The sequence below is a fragment of the Stenella coeruleoalba genome (assembly GCF_951394435.1).
Source record: "Stenella coeruleoalba genome assembly, chromosome: 16".
In the NCBI taxonomy this organism is placed as follows: Eukaryota; Metazoa; Chordata; class Mammalia; order Artiodactyla; family Delphinidae; genus Stenella; species Stenella coeruleoalba.
In genome coordinates this window covers 28,445,917-28,464,657 of record NC_137162.1, presented here as the reverse complement: position 1 = coordinate 28,464,657, position 18,741 = coordinate 28,445,917, and the positions used below count along the sequence as shown (strand labels likewise).

At 41.2% G+C, this 18,741-nt stretch overlaps 2 protein-coding genes across 4 annotated transcripts in view; one reads left to right on the top strand and one right to left on the bottom strand.

Annotated features, from left to right (window-relative positions):
• The window catches only part of ENTPD7 (ectonucleoside triphosphate diphosphohydrolase 7), a 52,357-nt gene extending 44,956 nt beyond the window's left edge, over window positions 1–7,401 (top strand). Inside the window, exons 14-15 of one of the 2 annotated variants that reach the window (XR_013824346.1) lie at window positions 6,533–6,742; window positions 7,258–7,401. The gene's annotated coding sequence lies outside the window, so the exon portion shown is untranslated. Of the gene's footprint in view, window positions 1–6,532 lie in introns of both variants that reach the window. The other variant, XR_013824347.1, reaches the window with a different exon arrangement.
• On the bottom strand, window positions 163–18,700 carry COX15 (cytochrome c oxidase assembly homolog COX15). 2 transcript variants are annotated; one of them, XM_079900650.1, is made up of 9 exons: window positions 18,570–18,700; window positions 16,941–17,131; window positions 14,787–14,909; window positions 14,310–14,496; window positions 12,311–12,478; window positions 10,275–10,356; window positions 8,190–8,344; window positions 6,555–6,668; window positions 163–5,632 (listed from the first exon to the last, which is right to left on the bottom strand). In XM_079900650.1, exons 1-9 carry the CDS (start codon window positions 18,657–18,659, stop codon window positions 5,501–5,503), a joined length of 1,242 nt encoding a protein of 413 aa, XP_079756776.1. In that variant the 5' UTR covers window positions 18,660–18,700; the 3' UTR covers window positions 163–5,500. The 2 variants fall into 2 exon arrangements, with proteins under 2 accessions (XP_079756776.1, XP_079756777.1); XM_079900651.1 differs by lacking the exons at window positions 163–5,632; window positions 8,190–8,344 and having other exon boundaries at window positions 6,151–6,668.
• Window positions 18,701–18,741: the final 41 nt, after the last annotated feature.

Genomic DNA, 18,741 nt, shown 5'->3' with positions numbered 1-18,741 from the left:
TTTTCTGGAAGGTTGCCTATCTCCACTTCATTTAGTTGTTTTTCTGGGGTTTTATCTTGTTCCTTCATCTGGTACATAGCCCTCTGCCTTTTCATCTTGTCTCTCTTTCTGTGAATGTGGTTTTTGTTCCACAGGCTGCAGGATTGTAGTTCTTCTTGCTTCTGCTGTCTGCCCTCTGGTGGATTAGGCTATCTAAGTGGCTTGTACAAGTTTCCTGATGGGAGGGACTGGTGGTGGGTAGAACTGGCTGTTGCTCTGGTGGGCAGAGCTCAGTAAAACTTTAATCCAGTTGTCTGCTGATGGGTGGGGCTGGGTTTCCTCCTTGTTGGTTGTTTGGCCTAAGGTGACCCAACACTGGAGCTTACCCGGGCTCTTTGGTGGGGCTAATGGTGGACTCAGGGAGGGCTCACGCCAAGGAGTACTTCTCAGAACTTCTGCTGCCAGTGCCCTTGTCCTCACGGTGAGACACAGCCACCTCCCACCTCTGCAGGAGACTCTCCAACACTAGCAGGTAGGTCTGGTTTAGTCTTCTGTGGGGTCACTGCTCCTTCCCCTGGGTCCTGATGCACACACTACTTTGTGTGTGCCCTCTAAGAGTGGAGTCTCTGTTTCCCCCAGTCCTGTCGAGGTCCTTTAATCAAATCCCACTAGCCTTCAAAGTCTGATTCTCTAGGAATTCCTCCTTCTGTTGCTGGACCCCCAGGTTGGGAAGCCTGACGTGGGGCTCAGAACCTTCACTCCAGTGGGGGACTTTTGTGGTATAAGTGTTCTCCAGTTTGTGAATCACCCATCCAGCAGTTATGGAATTTGATTTTATTATGATTGTGCCCCTCCTACCGTCTCATTGTGGCTTCTCCTTTGTTTTTGGGTATGGGATATCTTTTTTTGGTGAGTTCCAGTGTCCTCCTGTCGATGCTTGTTCAGCAGTTAGTTTTGTTTCTGGTGCTCTTGCAAGAGGGAGTGACAGCAGGTCTTTCTACTCCATCTTGAACCAATCTCCAGAAAATGAGATTTTTAAAGCTGAGACTTTAGAGATTTCTGGTTAACCCCCATGATTTTACGGATGATGAAATTGACACCCAGAACAGTAGTAATACAATGAAATGATCATTGACAGAATCTTCTTGCAAGACTGTGTGTTTCACACAGCTGACTGCAACTAACCATGCGCAGTCTTTATAACTGCTTCTGATACTCATTTGTGATTGCTCACATTTAGGAATAAAATATGAAAGAAATGCTTTGTTAAAAATAGTATCAGGTTTTCACTACGTCCATTCTAGCTTCATATCTTTCAATAATTTAAAATTTTAGACATCTCTTTTTTAAACAATTTGCTTAATTTTGTGCAATTTTCTTAACCACAGCATCCAAGCAATTCATGTTATGGTTACAATCTAAATTATTTAAGATATAAATGTTTATTAGAGCTACCTCATTAAGGAACTTGGTTGTAATTATTGGGCAGTTCCTAGACTCCCTTACAGAAACAGAGTGCTGTTTCTTCTTGCTGTTTTTAGACTTCTTTTCAAACGAATTCAGAACTAGCATCTAATTTCCCTTTTTGCTGTGGTATGTGATGAAACTTCAGTTGGAATTAAGAATTAAGGTAGAAGTAGCAGCAAATGTTTCAAATTCTCCCAAACTAGTCTCAGGTTATGCTAATCTCAAGTCCTGCCACTAGGGCCATATGCTCTGACAAATTTGTGAGGATTTGTTGGTATTATAAAATATATTTGTTAAAAAATGAGGACTCTTTTTTTTTAATATCCGAATACACTTCTCTTATATTATTACATGTTTCCTTTTCCCCCTAATATTTCATTATTTCTCAGTACCATTATTAGAGGGACAGAGGAGGAATACATCCATTGACCATTTTGTTTCTCTGGAAGTCTGAGCAATAATACCGTTTTATTTGTAAAATTGAATCATTACCCATACTTTTAAAGGGCTTTCTACTTTTAAAATGTATTTAATCGTTGCTTGCCATTTTTATAAAGACCAAAATGGAAAAAAATTTCAGAATCACGGGATGATTATAGCCACGTACGCATCACTTCAGGCAAGCTGAGACTCTCCTTTTTAAGTAGTGAAGCCACTCATATGCCCTGTGGCAGCCTACCACTCCTCTCCACTCTCCACTTCTCCAGTGTAAAGTAGCCCTGATACTTTCCTAAGCAGCCCCTCCTACAGAGCACCTGCCAGAGTTTAGCCTCTAACGACTGCTGATGGTGAAGGCTCTGGCCCTAACTACCTTCATAAAAATCTTTCTCTGCTAGCAAGGGTCCCAAACACTTTGATTTCTGGAATTTGTCATTATGCTGTGTTTGAAATTCTTATCCTACAATTCCCCTTTAGTTGCAGTCCTGAAGTATATGCCTTGTCTCCTCCATGATTTCTGCCTTGAGCATTGGATCCTGCAGTGTTGAAAGACATCTTTTTATTATGATCCACAACTAAGAACTCCCTTTTTGCTTTAAAAAACCAAAGGCTGCCTGCATGGCATCACTTTTGGGGGTTGCTAAGCTTGTATGTTTTTCTAACACTTCACATTAAATAATAGTTTTACTGAACAGTTCTTGAAATTCTGATAAATACTGTTAAATCAGTGTTGAACAAAATGTGCAATGCATATTAGAGAGGGGATGCATTCTTATGCAGGGACATGGGTATATATGTGAAACATGCCAGTATACAACCCACCATTCATGCCAGGACTGGAAGGATTGCTGAAGATAAACTGGCTATCCTGCTATTATGATCATCAGTGTTGGTCTTTGCAGCCAGCATCACTTTAGGCAGTGGCTAATATTACCCCTGCCAAAATGGACAGCATTTGTCAGTCTAAGTTAAAGACAAAGCTATTCTGGGTTGATTAAGAAAGCCAGGTGTATTAATCTCCTTTGATGTTTTAAAAACAACTGACAGAATTGTTGAGAGACTTTTGAAAATATTAAGGGAAATCCATTTCATCTTCTAGGTATGATGACTTATTTTGAAAGCAGTGTCTGGGACATCAGTTTGTAATCATTTTCCATTCATTCGTGCAATATTTGGTATGTGTCTGGTGCTGGGAATAATGCAAACAAAAATAATTCCGATAATATCCAGGAGCTCATAGATGGGCATAATACAGTTATATAACTCAATGCAACCAGATCTGTTTTTCCAAACTTATTCATCTTTAATAAAAGAAACAATGAAGTAAAACATCTGCAACTTAAACTTATTGAATTCATTCAGTGCTCCTTTTTTGGAGGGAACAGTAGCAGCATTAGCATGTGGTTCTTTGAGTTGGATCAGGCTGCCCTCTGCAGACTCTGTTATTAACTAAGAACAACCTTAATTTGGGGATCAGGAGATGATGGTATGGCAACCTGCCCCAGTGACTGCAGCTCCCCTTCTTTAGAGAATTCTATCTAGAAGAGGTGATACCCCATTAGCACACTAACGGGATCAACAAAGCAGATTAAATGAGATGATAGGGTGGGGTGGAAATTTGGAGGGAATGGGAATAAAGTGGTCAAAACTTTCTAAGGTAACTAGGCTATTAAGGCCTAGGGCAGTGGTTCACAAACTTTGCACATCAGAATCACCTGGGGAATTCACTTATTACTGCTTTCAGAGATTGTGATTTAATTGGTCTTGACTGAGGCTGGGGATAGGATTCTGAAAGATTCTAACATGAGAGAAGTTGGGAACCAGCTCCAGGGGGCAGGACTTTTTAAGAATCAAACTAATTGTATTTTGCTAAGAACCATTTGAGAATGATACACTGTTGGTCACACTGAAACCCAGAGAATATTGGAGTTGAAAGGGAACTGAGATCATTAGTCCAGCGATTGTACAGGGGCAAATCTTAGGTCATTTATGGCTCCCAGATCTGTTTAGCCTGCATAATGTTCTAAAAGACTTGACAGCATTCACATAAAAATCTGGATGTTTAGTTTCTTTGAAAAATCAGATCTGACAACTCTGGACCTGCAGAGCAGCAAGAGGCCAGCACTCAGCAGCAGTGTAGTCCCTTATTCAGGTACGTGCTCTCCAGTTTGCCACTCAGCACCAGCCTGACCCTCGTGGGCATTTGATTTGGTCCAATTGACTCTTGCCTTCTACAAAACTAAAAACTAACTTTCTGCAACTTTCACCCACTGCTCCCAGCTCTGCAGCACAAAGGAAGCTCATTCCTTCTTCTGCATGAAGGAGCTTCAACTTCTCAAGGGCAGGATTCTTGTTTTCTCTCCGAACGTTCTCCTCCAGCTGAATATCCCTAGTTCCTTCAAGTATTCCCTGTGTGACACACGTTCTGGACTCCTCACCATCCTGGTCCCTTTGTCTGGATATATATCCTCCTTAAAAAATGTGGTACCCAGAGTGAAATGCAGCATTTGCATTGAGGTCTTCTGACCATGGCTGTGACACTTCTATTGATAAAATCTGAAACACCACTAATTTTTATCAGTGTCATCCCATGGCTGGTTCATGTCGAGCCTGTGTCCAACTGAAGTCCCTCCCCTAAGTTTTTTTTATATAAAATGATAAGCCAGTTTTCTCTACCCCAAATTTATACAAGCTATTTATAATTTAAATGAAGATGCTACATTTATGACCTGTTTAATTTCATCTTCATGGTGCCATTCTGGAACTGTTTTGAGTTGTAATTGTCTTCTATTACATCAGCAATGTTGGGTTGCTCCACTCTCAAATCTTTCTGATGCCTTCATTCAAACTGCTGATTTAAAAAATAAAGTTGAATAAGAGCCCTGTGAAATATCAATAGAGGCCAAAATCACACATTCATTAATCAACAGTTTGTTTAAATACCTGAATAGATGTCCATGTACTATACCATCAAGGCCATATTTTTCTTATCCATGAGGCTGTTGAGAAACCCTTTCAGGAACTGATTTATACTGTATTCCATTCATCTCACCTAGTAATGTAACAGCCCTATCTCAGGAGGATCTAGGTTAGTGCTTTCCCCAGTTTTGAAAATCAGAACACTAGAAGACAGCAGCTATTTCTTGCTGAAGGCTATCTGGCTACTTTAGGGTATGCCAATCTATCCCTTTGAATCTTTACGTGATGGAAGTGAAGTTGAGACCATAAAGAATTTCTACATAGGCAGAATCCAGGACTCGGGAAGTCAAGGAGACAGAGATTATGCATGTAGAACCAACAGCTTGTCAACATTTAAGAATCCTGAGACAGAGGCTGTTAAGAAGCAAATGACAGACAATTCTTTCTCTACATTAAATCCGAATTTCAACACAAAAAGTAATGGATTTAAAAAGGAACCTTTAGCATAATCATACTTAATGACTTTCTTGATTCAGTGACTGTCCCAAAAACAGGCAAACAATTTAAATAACTTGATCAATTTGGAAACCACTTGGTATACCAAGGTCATCCTCTCAGAAAAGTTCAAGTTCTTGTGTTCTCTGATGATAATCTCTCAGAAGCACAGTTTCAGTCCTAGGAAGCTGATCCTTGAGAATTATTTTGGGACTCTTCGGAGTTCACTCATGAGCCAAAGGGCAGCACTGAGAACAGCCAGGGAGCCCGACTGGTGAGTGGCAGCCAAAGGAGTTGGCACGTACATCAGCAGAGTGCTAATGCCCAAGCCCACCTGTTACAAAGGAAAGAAAGCAGTAAGCCAAGTAGGAACCACATATGCAGAGCTGAAATGACTGGCATGGATAACCAGATACACAAATCCTCCACATTCTCCCATCAGAACATTAAAACATATATTGTTAAATTTCACAAGTAGACTTAAAACAAAGGAAATTCAAACAAATTAGATAAAGCTAAAATTCCTTTTAATTATCCTTCATCTAGCCCAGTTCTCCTCCCCAAAGCTAGCCACTGTTATCAGTTTCTACACACCTATACTTTTGTATACATGTTTATAGAAAAACAGCTTGGTGCTTTTAAAAAAATATATTGTTCTGTCACTTGCTTTTTTCCACTTAATGTATGTCTTGAGATCTTATTATTTTAAACTACAGTACAGTATTCCACAGTATGGATATACCATAGATGTTTATTTAGGCTGTTTCCAATTTTTCACTATCACAGTAATTCCACAATGAATTTCCTTGGACAGAGCAGGCATTAATAAGTCAATATGCTTGATGAAAGGATTAAACATTTAACACTTCAAAAGATATTGCCAAACGCCAACTAAAAAGATCTATACCAACTCATGCTCTCGCTAAGAATATACAAAGGTATCTATTTTCCTATACCCATGCCAACATCTGCTTACCTTTTTTTTTCATTTTTTTCCAATCTGACAGGTACAAAATGGCACACATTGCTTTAATTTGTTCCTCTCTGATCATAGGTGAGGCTAAACAGCTTTTCATATTTATTGGCCATTCATCATTCCTCTTGTGAGAATTGTGTATCAATATCCTTTACTTATTTTCTGGTTGTTAACCTTTTAGTCTACTATAAATATTGAAAATATTTTCTCCTAGTCTGTCACCTTTCTTCCTAAATTTTGTTTTGAAGACACCTTCAGAACAAAAAGAAGTGGTTTATACCTGTGTGTAAGCCAAAGCTAGCAGAGTCACTGCTGCTATCTTGGTCCTTCGAGGAAGGGGAATTCTCCGGGAGAGGAAGTAGAGTGCTGTAATGGCAGCAACTGAAGTGATTCCCTGCAGGGAGGAAAGTGTCTCATCAAGTGCCAGGAAGAAATGTCCCACCCTCCTGGTTTCTGCTCACCTTACAGGTAACTCCACCAGATCCACTGAATAACCACTAAGCACTTTCCCCTCCCAGGCAGAGGACCACCTGATTACTCCTCCTCAGCTTCTTCCACGCTCCTCTTCTGTTTGCCACTTCAATGCCAGCCAGGCATGGCTCCACCTAAAGTTTCTGCACGTACCACTTTATACACACTCAGCAATCTTATCCACCTTCCAATGTGGGTGTCCCCCACGTGTGGCCCTCGGTTTTTAAATTATTCTTTTCATCCTTATCCCTAATTTTATCTCTACTCCAATCCTGTATTTTTAAAACAGGGCTAACACCAGCACACGAGGGTTATTGTTTCCCTGGGCTGTGACTAGAGGAGGTGGTGGTGCTGCCAGCTAGGGCTAAAAATGATCTGAAGTCTCCTTTTCATTTCCACCTCTTCAGAAAGAGTCTGCAGCTGGCAGGAAGGTTTCCATCCCCCTTCCATGATGTCAAGCAGAATGTTTTTCTATCATTTTCTATACCAATTTCATTTCTTTTCCTTTTCAGAGCTGTCCACGATGACAATTTCAACCAGACCTGACTTATTCCAAAATGCTGTGTGGCAGTGGGGACTGAGCCCACACAAGGTAACTTGCCCAAGCCCCAGCATTCCATCTGGATATGAGGCCCCTGGGCCCCTGGGCCTCTCTCTCATCTCACACTCAACGTACCTCAGTCTGATGACATCCTCTGTCTCTAGCTCAACACTCGTTCCAATAGTCCCATTTCTGCTGGTGTGTTTTAAACATGCCACAGAAGAAACTCTGGGATCTCCTTTGATCCTTCCTTACCTTTATTCCTGCAGCCAGTCTTCTATTCCCTACAACCTCTCTCAGATTCACCAAGCTTCTCAATCCCAGTCCCACCATTAAGCCCTGAACCCCATCATTCTCACGGCATTACTACAATAGCACTACTGCTTCTCCCGGGTCTCCTTGCTGCTGATCTTTCCCTGCTCCAATTTATCGTGCCCAGGCCACCAAGCTGATCTTACAGCAGGCCCTTAATAAATATTAGCTTAAATAAAATGAGTATTTATGATGCTCTTAGCTTCCTGGGGTCTTGGTTCAGCCCTGACAGCTGTGTGTTCAGCAACCACTGTCTTTGTACTCTCTTCTCTACTCGGCCTCAGTTTTGCTAAAATGACTCTCCTATGCATGTGCAGGATTGAGGGGAGTTAATCATTTGCCAGATGATAAAAGGCATATTTGAACTTTTAGAAGGTGGCAGTATCCTGAAAGTCAGAATTTGGCTAGAGGGGTGTGGGTAATTAAGACAAAAACGTCACATCAGAAAACTGGTACTAAATTTCTTCTAAAAAGAAAAGGAAATCTGATTCCCACTCTACCGTCTCAGCGTTGCCATCAGTGCTTCAGACACCGCAGAGTCTGTAAGAGGCTCCCTGTCCTTAGTAGCCAGTAACCACCAGCCAGACTTACCAGAATCCGGTGATCAAACTGCACCGTGGTGGGATTCTCGAAAACATTCCGCAGGAGAGGGGAGAAGGTAAAGAGATCCTCTGGGATCCAAGATTCTCCCATCTTGGGGAAGGAGTTGTAAACAAGCCCAGCATCCAGCCCTGCCACAAAAGCCCCTGTATTCCAAGGTAAAAAGTATTTATTAAAATGAAAGAAAGAAGAGATCAAAGATCAAATACTAGTTCTGACATAGAAAATGTTTATTATCCCAGAGTTAGACAAAAGGAATAGTCAGAGAATAGAAAGATCAATAGCACAGGTTCTCAAAACAGGGAATATATATCACAATCACCATGGAAACTTAAAAAAAAACAAAAAACCCCTGCATCCTTACCTATTCCCACCCCAAGATTCTGGGATGCCTCCCCTGGAGGGGTGGACTAGAAGCTCTAGAGGAGGCATATTAGTTTAGAAAAGTTCCCTTAGTGATTGTGATGTCCTGCTTACCTCCCCAACTGAGAACTACTCATCTATTCTGGAACTAGTTAATTTACTCCTTCACTTCCTCAAGTCTCCACTCAAATGTCACCTTATCAAAGAGATCTCCCCAGTTATCCTATACTGCATAAGATAGCCCTCCCCCAGCCCACCTCTATCCCCTTATCTTGCTTTATTTTTCTTCGAAGCACCAAACATTATCTGACATGTTATGTTTTGTTGTTTATTATCTGTCTTCCTCAAGTGCTCAAAAAAATCTTATAAACTAAATCCTGGGTAAACACACAAAGAATGTATGCATGAATTTAATGGATAACTGATCCATTAGTTATGATCAAAGATTCAGGTATGTTAAGTCACATTCCTTATTTTTATAAATGGCATTTATAAAGTCAAAATTCATGTTCTTCCACCAAAAAAAGGGGAGGAGGTTTGGGTGGATCACTGGTTTGATGGTTTTATTTAGAGCTGTGCTGTCCAATCAAACTTTCTAAGATGATGGAAATGTTCTATATCTGTCATCCATCCAGTACAGTGGCTGCTAGCCACCCACGTGGCTACTGAGCACTTGAAATGTGGCTAATGTGAATGAGAAACTAAACTTTAAATTTTATTTACTTTTAAGTAACTTAAGTTTAAATAGTCACATGAGGCTACTGATAATTGTATAGGGCAGTTCCAGAGTAAGAGAGGTAGAGGTGTGATTTGAAGAATGATAAAGATCTGTGTTAGTCTCTTTGCCCCAGTAAACTCCCCATCTAAGGCCATCTTTGAGGACAGGCTTTTGTCGGACCCATCTTGGTGTAGTGTAATAATAACAATAATGTCGGGACTTCCCTGGTGGCGCAGTGGTTAAGAATCCGCCTGCCAATGCAGGGGACACGGGTTCAATCCCTGCTCCAGGAAGGTCCCACATGCTGCGGAACAACTAAGCCCATGAGCCACAACTACTGAAGCCCACGCGCCCTACAGCCTGCGCACCGCAGCTACTGAAGTCCACGCACTCTAGGGCCCACGTGCTGCAACTACTGAAGCCCGCATACCGATAGCCTATGCTCTGCAACAAGAGAAGCCACTGCAATAAGAAGCCCGTGCATTGCAATGAAGAGTAGCCCCTGCTCGCTGCAACTAGAGAAAGCCCACGCACAGCAACAGAGACCCAACGCAGCCAAAAATAATAATAATAACAATAATGTATATATAATAACAACAGCTAACACTTACATAGCCTTTGCTACATGTGAGGTGCTAAGCACTTCACATATATTACTCAAACTATTATCATCTTCCCCATTTTATAGATGAGGTCATGAAGCCCAGAGAGGTTACATAGCTTGTCCAAGGTCATGTAGTTCACAAGTGGTAAAGCCAGGATTTGAACCTAGACAGTCTGGATCCAGATAGATACTCAATATTTTTGTTCAACCAACTGGAAAGCAGGATTTGGGGAAGGGAGGAGGGAATAAGAAACAAGAGGATGAAGATGGTGGTATATGACAGAGGCAGGTATGAAAAGGAAATATAAAGATACAGGAGGAAAGCTTTAGGCAAGAAATCCCACCTGAATGTGGAATGAAGCTAGGCCATCTTTGATAAGAAGAGTCCTACCTGAGAGAGCCGTAAGGAACACCAGGCCTGCAGTTCCATGAGCAAATCGTCTCAACCTCAGGAGTTGACGTGTTTCAGGCAACTAAATAAGAAAAAATCACACAGATAAACAATGCAGGAACTATGAAAGGCAGCAAAGATCTCCAAGGCCAAACCCCAGAGACAATCTGAGGTCAGATCTTCTCTGACCCCTAGACTAGGTTAAGTACTCCCAGCAGATATTCTATTTTATTCTATCTAAATTTTATTAAATTTATACATTTACTATTTGTCTTCCCTGCTACCTTGTAAGTTTTGTGAAGGCAGGAACTGCCATCTGACTTGCTTATTATAGTAATCCTAGCCCAGTAGTTGGCATATAGGTATTCAATATATATCTGTTCAGTAACTGAATGATCTGCATTGTTCACGGGAAAACACTTCACCATGGTTAAAGTGATGTGACTTAAGGTACAGAACTGGATTTTCATGCTGTGTGTAATAATTCATGTTTAGCAAATATAATCAGAATCGAAACTGCATAAAATGCCTAGAGTAGAGATTCTTGCACTTAGTGTTTTGGGTAAAGCCAAAATTTGTTTTTATTTTTACTGTAGCCAACTTGTGATAATAATCAGTGAATCAACAAATATTTAGTAAGAACTTTATACTAAGATTTTGTAGGACGGTGTATCAGCACTGTCCATTGGAATTTTCTGTGATGACGGAAATGTTCTGTTATCTGTGCTGTCCAATATGTGGCTAATGAGGATCTAAAATGAGGCTAGAGCAACTGAAAATTTTTTAAAAAGTTAATTTTATTTAAAGTTTAAGTCGATAACAAGTTTGTTTATATAAAGTTAATTTTATTTAATTTTAATTAGAATTTAAATAGCCACATGTGGCTAGCAGCTCCTGTGCTGGACAGCACAGTTCTATGTGGTTGACTAGCATCTCAAATCCTTTCTGTAATTAGTGCAGAATATAAATAAACAAAAAGAGAAAAACAATTAATAATTAAAAAGTCATTGGTAACCTTTAAGAGTACCATTCAGTACAGAGTATTTAGGAGAGTATGGGCATGTGTATAAGTGTGGAGGTGAATGTGTGGCTGGGTATATATAGGGGTGGGTGGGGAAGCCAGATGACAAGAACTGGAAAACAAGAATGCGTTGTTAGGATGTACAGCTACGGATGTAGTCAATTCATTTTAGAAGTCTGCCTTTGAAAGTAAGAGGAACAGGAACTGCTCAGGTGTGGATTATCTACTATACCAATGTTTCAGCCCCACCTGGCTTCCCTGTGGGATGACTGCCAAGTCAACATCTCCTGTCCTTATTGGGATCCAGACCACTGGCTCCAAGTACCTACTGGATGATTCTATTTAAAAGTCCTACTATCATCCTAAACTTCACTCCATGAACAGGTTATCCAGGCCAACCATGACTTTAATACCTAAAATAATACTCATTTTAAAAATACCTAGTGTTTTCCTTTAATCAGCATACAGAGAAAATACTTTTAAGCAAGATCACTACGGTTTACTATTTTGTTAGATTTGCTGAATGGTAGGGTCCCCACATAAAGAACAAACAACTCAACGTCACTCTTGCACACCACTAAAGGTCTACAAATAGCTCTCGTTCTGGTCTTCCTCACCTCTCCATCCATCATCCCTCTGGGAGTCAGAAGTAAAGTGGTTGGGGTATCTCTTGTTGTTGGTACTCTTTCCTTTTTCTAAAATTCATCTTTTCATCTTTCTTGATAGGCAATGCTGACAAAATATTTGGCACCTATACTAATTCTCCTTTGAATAAGCTGCTCCAGCCCAAAAGAATAATTGCAGTTTTTACTTTGCCGTCCCACAGCTATCCAGAGTCCCAAAGTTCAGTGTTTCTCTAAACTTTGATTATCTCTAGCTTCTGGTAAAACTGATAGGTGTTACTAAGGGAATGCATGCATTTTGACAAATAACTTCCCATTAGTACCAGAATTTCCATTTCTCTGACCCTGTCAGCATCTGTACAGATGTGGTAAACAATACAGACTGACTTCACCTTGTGCTGAGGTAGCAGCAGCGAGAACGAGGTCCACAAGCTGGTGCAATAAAGCACAAGGGCCGATCCCAGGTGGGCGGCAAGGCGGTACTGACTGACCCGAGGGATGTCATGGGAATCTGGTTTCTCTGCTAAGCCACTTTTCACCATATACCATCCCAACAGGCCCTGCAACCAAAAAGAGAAGAGGCAAACAAAACAAGGTTGAAGCTGTTTATTCAACTTTACTCTCTGAGAAAGTGAGTACTCCCACCTAACTCCTCCTTTCCATACCCTCCCATATCCCCAGTATCCCAGGAATTGAGACCTACCCAGTTTCCACATACAGCACCAAAAATACTACACCACTGTTTAGAATAACATTTTATTGAAGTAGAAGCCAAATATAGAAAAGTACACAAAAGTGTATTTGGCCAAAAGCTTACAAATACTTGGCGTAATTTAACATTATGTAAACCAGTGAAATATGAAAGTAAAAAGACAGCTGATTTTACAAAAACTAGATGCTTTGGAGAAACCTGACAAAGATAACTCCTTAAAAACAATTACTGTCATGTTAGGTGGAAAAAGACAATTCTAAAGGTTTGGGGGGAAGTCATAAAAATCTATAAGGCTTTTCAGGCAAATTGGTTTGAAAGTGTCTAAATTTCTACTCCTCTTTTAAAAAAATGGTAATGAAAGTACATGTTTAAGTTGAAAAGTTTAAGGTATGTATTATTATTCTATGATTCCCTGTTTTAACTGACTTTTTCAAGTAACCAAACAACTGTCAGTTCTAGTCATATCAGATAAGGTACCCTTTCACTCTGACTCTCCCCAGCCAATAATCATGTTAAAGAGATGGGAGAATCCCGCCTTTTCTAAATATATACTCCTCAGGAAGTCTTTTTGGGTATTTCTTTCCCCCTTCAAGACTACCCTAGATGTTCTAATTATTGTGATTTCATCTGCACAGGACACTGGAAGATGAGGGAGTATACAGTGTGATTTGCCAGCCCTCACTTTCCTCCTCTTGCCATCTTCAAATTTTTGCCTCCCTGGAAGTCTATCTTAAGTAGGTTTTATTTTTCTTTTTAATTCTGAAACAAACTTTCACTTTGTTTCACCAATCCTCCCTAGTTTCTATTAGATTTTTATTAATGTCTAACTCTTTATTATCTTTTTCTATCGCCTTTATTTTGTCTCTTACATCTCCCTCCTTAATTCCTTTTCATTGGTTCGTATTCTTACCACTTTGAGTTAAATCAACCAATTAGCTTCCTCCTGATCAAATTTTGGTATTTCTTTGATGCTCTGAGACTCTCCCTTAGGGCCTGTATACCTTGACCCAAATACTCACATGTGTCTTCTCTAACACTCCTTTCCTTGGCTCTCAGGCTTCCCTAACCCCTTAACTGTGGGAGTCATTCAAAGCTCTTTTCCTTAAGAAAAGAGAGAAGTTCAACTTATATAATTTTAATCACCATTTATACTTTCAGCTCTCAGCTACATCTGTATTCTAAGATTCTTTATCCCACAGAATGTTTCTCTCTTCTGGAATTTCCCTGTTTGCTTCTATAGCCATTCTAGTATAGGGATCCCACTTCCCCATAGAGCAGGCAAGTTAGAAAAAGGGAGGATACAAGAACCCCAGGAAGAAAGCCATAATGGAAAAGAAACTCTAATTCTTGTGACATAAAAACATATTTACTGAGTGCTTACTGATTCCAGGCACTACTCTAAGCACTTTACATGCATGATCTCACTTAATATTCACAGAACCTAAGTGGTAGTTTCTATTATTGTCCCCATTTACAGGTAAGGAAAGCACAGCCTACAGAGGTTAGACAACATGCCCTACTAAGTGACAGAGCTGGGCCTTCAAACCAGGCCTGTGACACTAAAATCCATGCTCTTACCCACTCTGTTACACTGTTTCAAAGATTACTTCATTAAAAACAATGCCAGCTTGGAGGCTCCTGAGAATATCTCTGGTTTCCCAAACTTGAGTAAATCTCACCTGGAAGCAAACTAAACCACAGAGGGCAAGAACACGTCCTTTCAGGCCATGCGTGAGCCAGCCCTTTCTCCAAAAGTAGGCAGCAGGCAGGATGTATACGAGGCCTACAAGGCGACCCCACATTCGGTGTGAGTACTCCATGTACCAGATGAACTTGAATTCTGCCAGCGTCATATCATGATTCAAGCTGGGTGAAAAGGGACGTCAAAAATAAGAAAGAGAAAAAAGTTCATCTAATTTTTATTTCCTGACAGAATGCAGGAACATTCTCGGTTTTAAAGCTTGACTGGTCTGCCCTCTTCCTCATCGGCCACCTCAGAATCACTTTGGAATTGGAGATTTAGCGTAGGGAGCTCGCTAAACATAACTGAACCAAATATCGAAAAATCGTGGAACCTAAACATTCTGAAATGTTTAAATAAGCAAAAGATTGCGTGGGCCCACTGGGAAGTTTACCCGATTTTCTCTAATACTTACATTTTAAATTCTGGAAACTGCTGATATTTTTGGAATTCTGCTTCCCATTCTTCCTGGCTTGTAGGTGGCTTCATCCCCTTTATTAAATGCCAATCTACCATTGAGAGGCCAGACTCCGTCAACCTTAAGATAGGAAAGAAATCTGAGTGTATTAAACTTGAGTGTGTATATGTGTGTGCACCACACTGGATTATTCATAAATGGTTTACAGCAGCAAGTGGATCTGAACTTGACCCCTATAAAGGTAAACACATCGTTTCATCGTTTCCTCTTTTGACAACTTGCTCTCTTCTTACTGCTTAGAATTTTGTCAGAAGCAGCTATCAGGTACAAATTTCTTTACTCCTTGTACTATTTCATTAAATTCTCCTTACTTCTTTCACTAGCATTCCTTAACAGATAAAACCAACCCTTAGACGAAAGAAATGTGTCCTAAATGCATAACCAATATTATTTTATTTTTTAAATTAATTAATTAATTTTTTGGCTGCGCTGGGTCTTCGTTGCTGCACGCGGGCTTTCTCTAGTTGCAGTGAGCGTAGGCTACTCTTGGTTGCAGTGCGCGGGCTTCCATTGCGGAGGCTTCTCTTGTTGCGAAGCACGGGCTCTAGGCGCGCGAGCTTAGTAGTTGTGGCATGCGGGCTCAGTAGTCGTGGCTTGCGGGCTCTAGAGTGCAGGCTCAGTAGTTGTGGCGCACGGGCTTAGCTGCTCCACGGCATGTGGGATCTTCCCGAACCAGGGCTCGAACCTGTGCCCCCCACATTGGCAGGCAGATTCTTAACCACTGCACCACCAGGGAAGCCCCAACCAATATCATTTACACAGGGAGAAAAGACTGCTACAGATATAAATCGGTTTAGGTTATTGAGTGAATTTAAAGACAATACAACTCAAATTTGTTGCAGTTTCCCATAACAGCCTATGTAACACATAGGTATTTTGAAATAAGGGCACAGGGAATGTGGAGAGAATTTGAGGAACACATACTTTATTAACACTATAAAGTATTTTCACCAAAAGGGGTCAGGATTCCAAAAGTAAAAAAGCTGATTTCTGGTCTGAGGCAGGAAATGTACACGACAAACCTGGAACATCTTAACAGAAAGCAAGGAATCAAAGGTTACTAGGGTCCTGTCAAAAAGACTCTGGAGCCAGTCTGAAGAGGTTCCCACTGACTAAAGATGGGACAATTTGGGCAAATCTCAGTACAACGGATTGAAACATATCAAATATATTTAAAACTAGGAGCTCCTAATACTTAAAAACTCACTTTACTGGTCGCCTTTGGAGAGTGCTTAGGAACCAATTTCTTATTTTGAAAATTGGTAAATAAAAGGAAAGGAATCAAGTGTTTATCTTGCCTTTCCTAATACATTGTACCTTAGGATAACCAAATTGCTGATGAAAGTTTCTCTTTATAGTTGAGCTAATAAAATACCTATTACAATTTTGCAACTCTAGTGAAATAATGTATTTAGGCAATGATCATCAATGGCTGTTGACATCTCTAATAGACACCAGATATTTATGAATGTTCTAATAACCTATGTATTTTGCCCCCTGCCCCCCAACCTGAATCTGATCAAGCAACAAGTTGTTTACAGGAAATACAGGGGACAATGGAACATGTTAAACAACATAAGTATGCAATCAGAAAAATCTAGACTGTGAGAAAATCCAAAAGGACAAATGACTTGGGTTTCTTCTACAACAAAAAAACTGCAAAGGGGGTGGGAGAGATAGAGGGAGTAGAATCCAAATCTATAAAATCTCTTTATAGATTTAAAGAGACCTAACAGGCATGCATAGGAACCAACTGAGAGGTATGGAACTTATCTGCACTTAATTCAAACAAACTGTACAAAAATTTTTGTGACAAATTTGAACTCTGATTGTAGGGGGAAATATACACAAACAATGCACAGCTAACAGGTAAGACCTGAACCAGTCTTTATGAAGGGCTTCTACTAGTAAAACCCTAAACTGTTCTAGGGCTGGGCAAGCCATCAGACCTGTTCCCTCTGTAGGCCTCAGTTTCTGCATACGTAAAATGAGGGAGCTAGATGAAATGATTTCTAAGGTCCCTTCCCCCTCCGTCATCCTGCACTTTAATGATGACTCAAATAGCTGACTCACTATGAACAAACTACTCACCTAGTTACTCCACCAAGAATAACTGCTCCAGCCACTGTTCCACTGCAGACCAGGAGCCATCGGCCCACCACCCGCTCAGCAGCTTTTGAAGGTTGGGACACTGTACCCCTTCCAGGTTGCAAAGCTACTTCAGAGATGGTGCTGTATTGCCCTGGCCTCAAGGGGCGCCTGAACCCACAGCTGCAACCACACTAAGGATCAAGACAGACAAATTACAACTGGAGAAAGAGGGAAAGGCTTCACTCCACTGCTACTCACACTCAATCTCTGTCTGGTGTGGAGTACCCTGAATGGCCCCATTTCCACTGCTACTGCCCTGCTAAATCATCATCTCTTATCTGGACTACATCCACTCCCAACTGCCTCCAATCCATCCCCACATCACCTGAACCTTCTGGTCTCTGCATATTTCCCCCAGACTTAACTCTACACCTAAATAAGGATTATTTTATTTCTCCTATGGGTCTTTTTTTTTTTTTTTTTGCTGTACACGGGCCTCTCACTGTTGTGGCCTCTCCCGTTGCAGAGCACAGGCTCCGGACGCACAGGCTCAGCGGCCATGGCTCGTGGGCCCAGCCGCTCCACGGCATGTGGGACCTTCCCGGACCAGGGCACGAACCCGTCTCTCCTGCATCGGCAGGCGGACTCCCAACCATGGAGCCACCAAGGAAGCCCTCTCCTATGGGTCTTTAAATATGATTTTTCTCTGACCGGGGCACTACTGGTCCCCTGACTGATAATACCTCCTGCAGATCTCAGCTTAGATGTCACCTCCTCTAGGAAGTATTCCCAGACTCCCCCACATCTGCAACAGGTCACTCTCCCAGCACACTATACCTCTCCATCACACACTGTAATGTACCACTCAGTACACAGAGGTTTGTCTCCATCTCCCACTAAGCTATGAGCTGTGGGACAGCAATGTCTAGTCAGTCTGGCTCTTTCCCTCTTGCACACTTCATTTCAAACACAGTCCCCTTACATAACAAGACCTTAATAAAGATTTGACAAATCAGTTACAAATGAATGAACTGTGACTTCCTCTAAGGCAGGAAACTTTTGGTATTTTATCTTTTCTTTAACAGTTCCTAACGCATATTAATCACGCAATAATTATTAGTTCAGCAAATAAACGCCCTCTCCTGACTCTATCCCTAAAAGTCCAAACACCCATGTTTTCCCTATCCTGCTTCTAATTAACTAAGTAACTTTAGACAAGTTAAGCCTCAATTTACTTTTCTCTGTAGAATGGGGTTATAGTCCCTAACCTGACTATCCGGGAGCTTTGAGCAAAAATCAAATATATGGGTAAAAATCACTGAGCTTTTACTATGTGCTAAGCCTCTATGTATATTAAATTATTTAATGCAACAACCCTTATGAAGTAGGTGCTATTATCCCCATTTTGCAGATGAATAAATTGAGGCACAGAAAGGTTACCCAACTTGGCTAATAGCCCACAGCTACTAAGTGGTAAGTCCAGATCCGAACTCAGGGGCCCTAGACATAAGTAAATGCGTCGTGAACTCCAAGGAGCTACGGAAACGTGACATGTGAGAATTATTCTCTCTGTACTGGCCCTTTCACCCCATGCCAGCTTCCGCGACTCAGTCCGCTGCTGTGCGGTACCTGTGTTCTAGGCGCCGCCCCAGGAATCAAGAGCCGGAGACACGGGCTCCCCATCACTGCCTTCAAGGGCGGAAAGAGTAATCGCTGCATACTATGAGCAGTGCACAACTGCCACCTCCACACTCCTGCACTCCCTGGTCTCCTTTCTCCGCCACCGACTGGAGAAGCACTA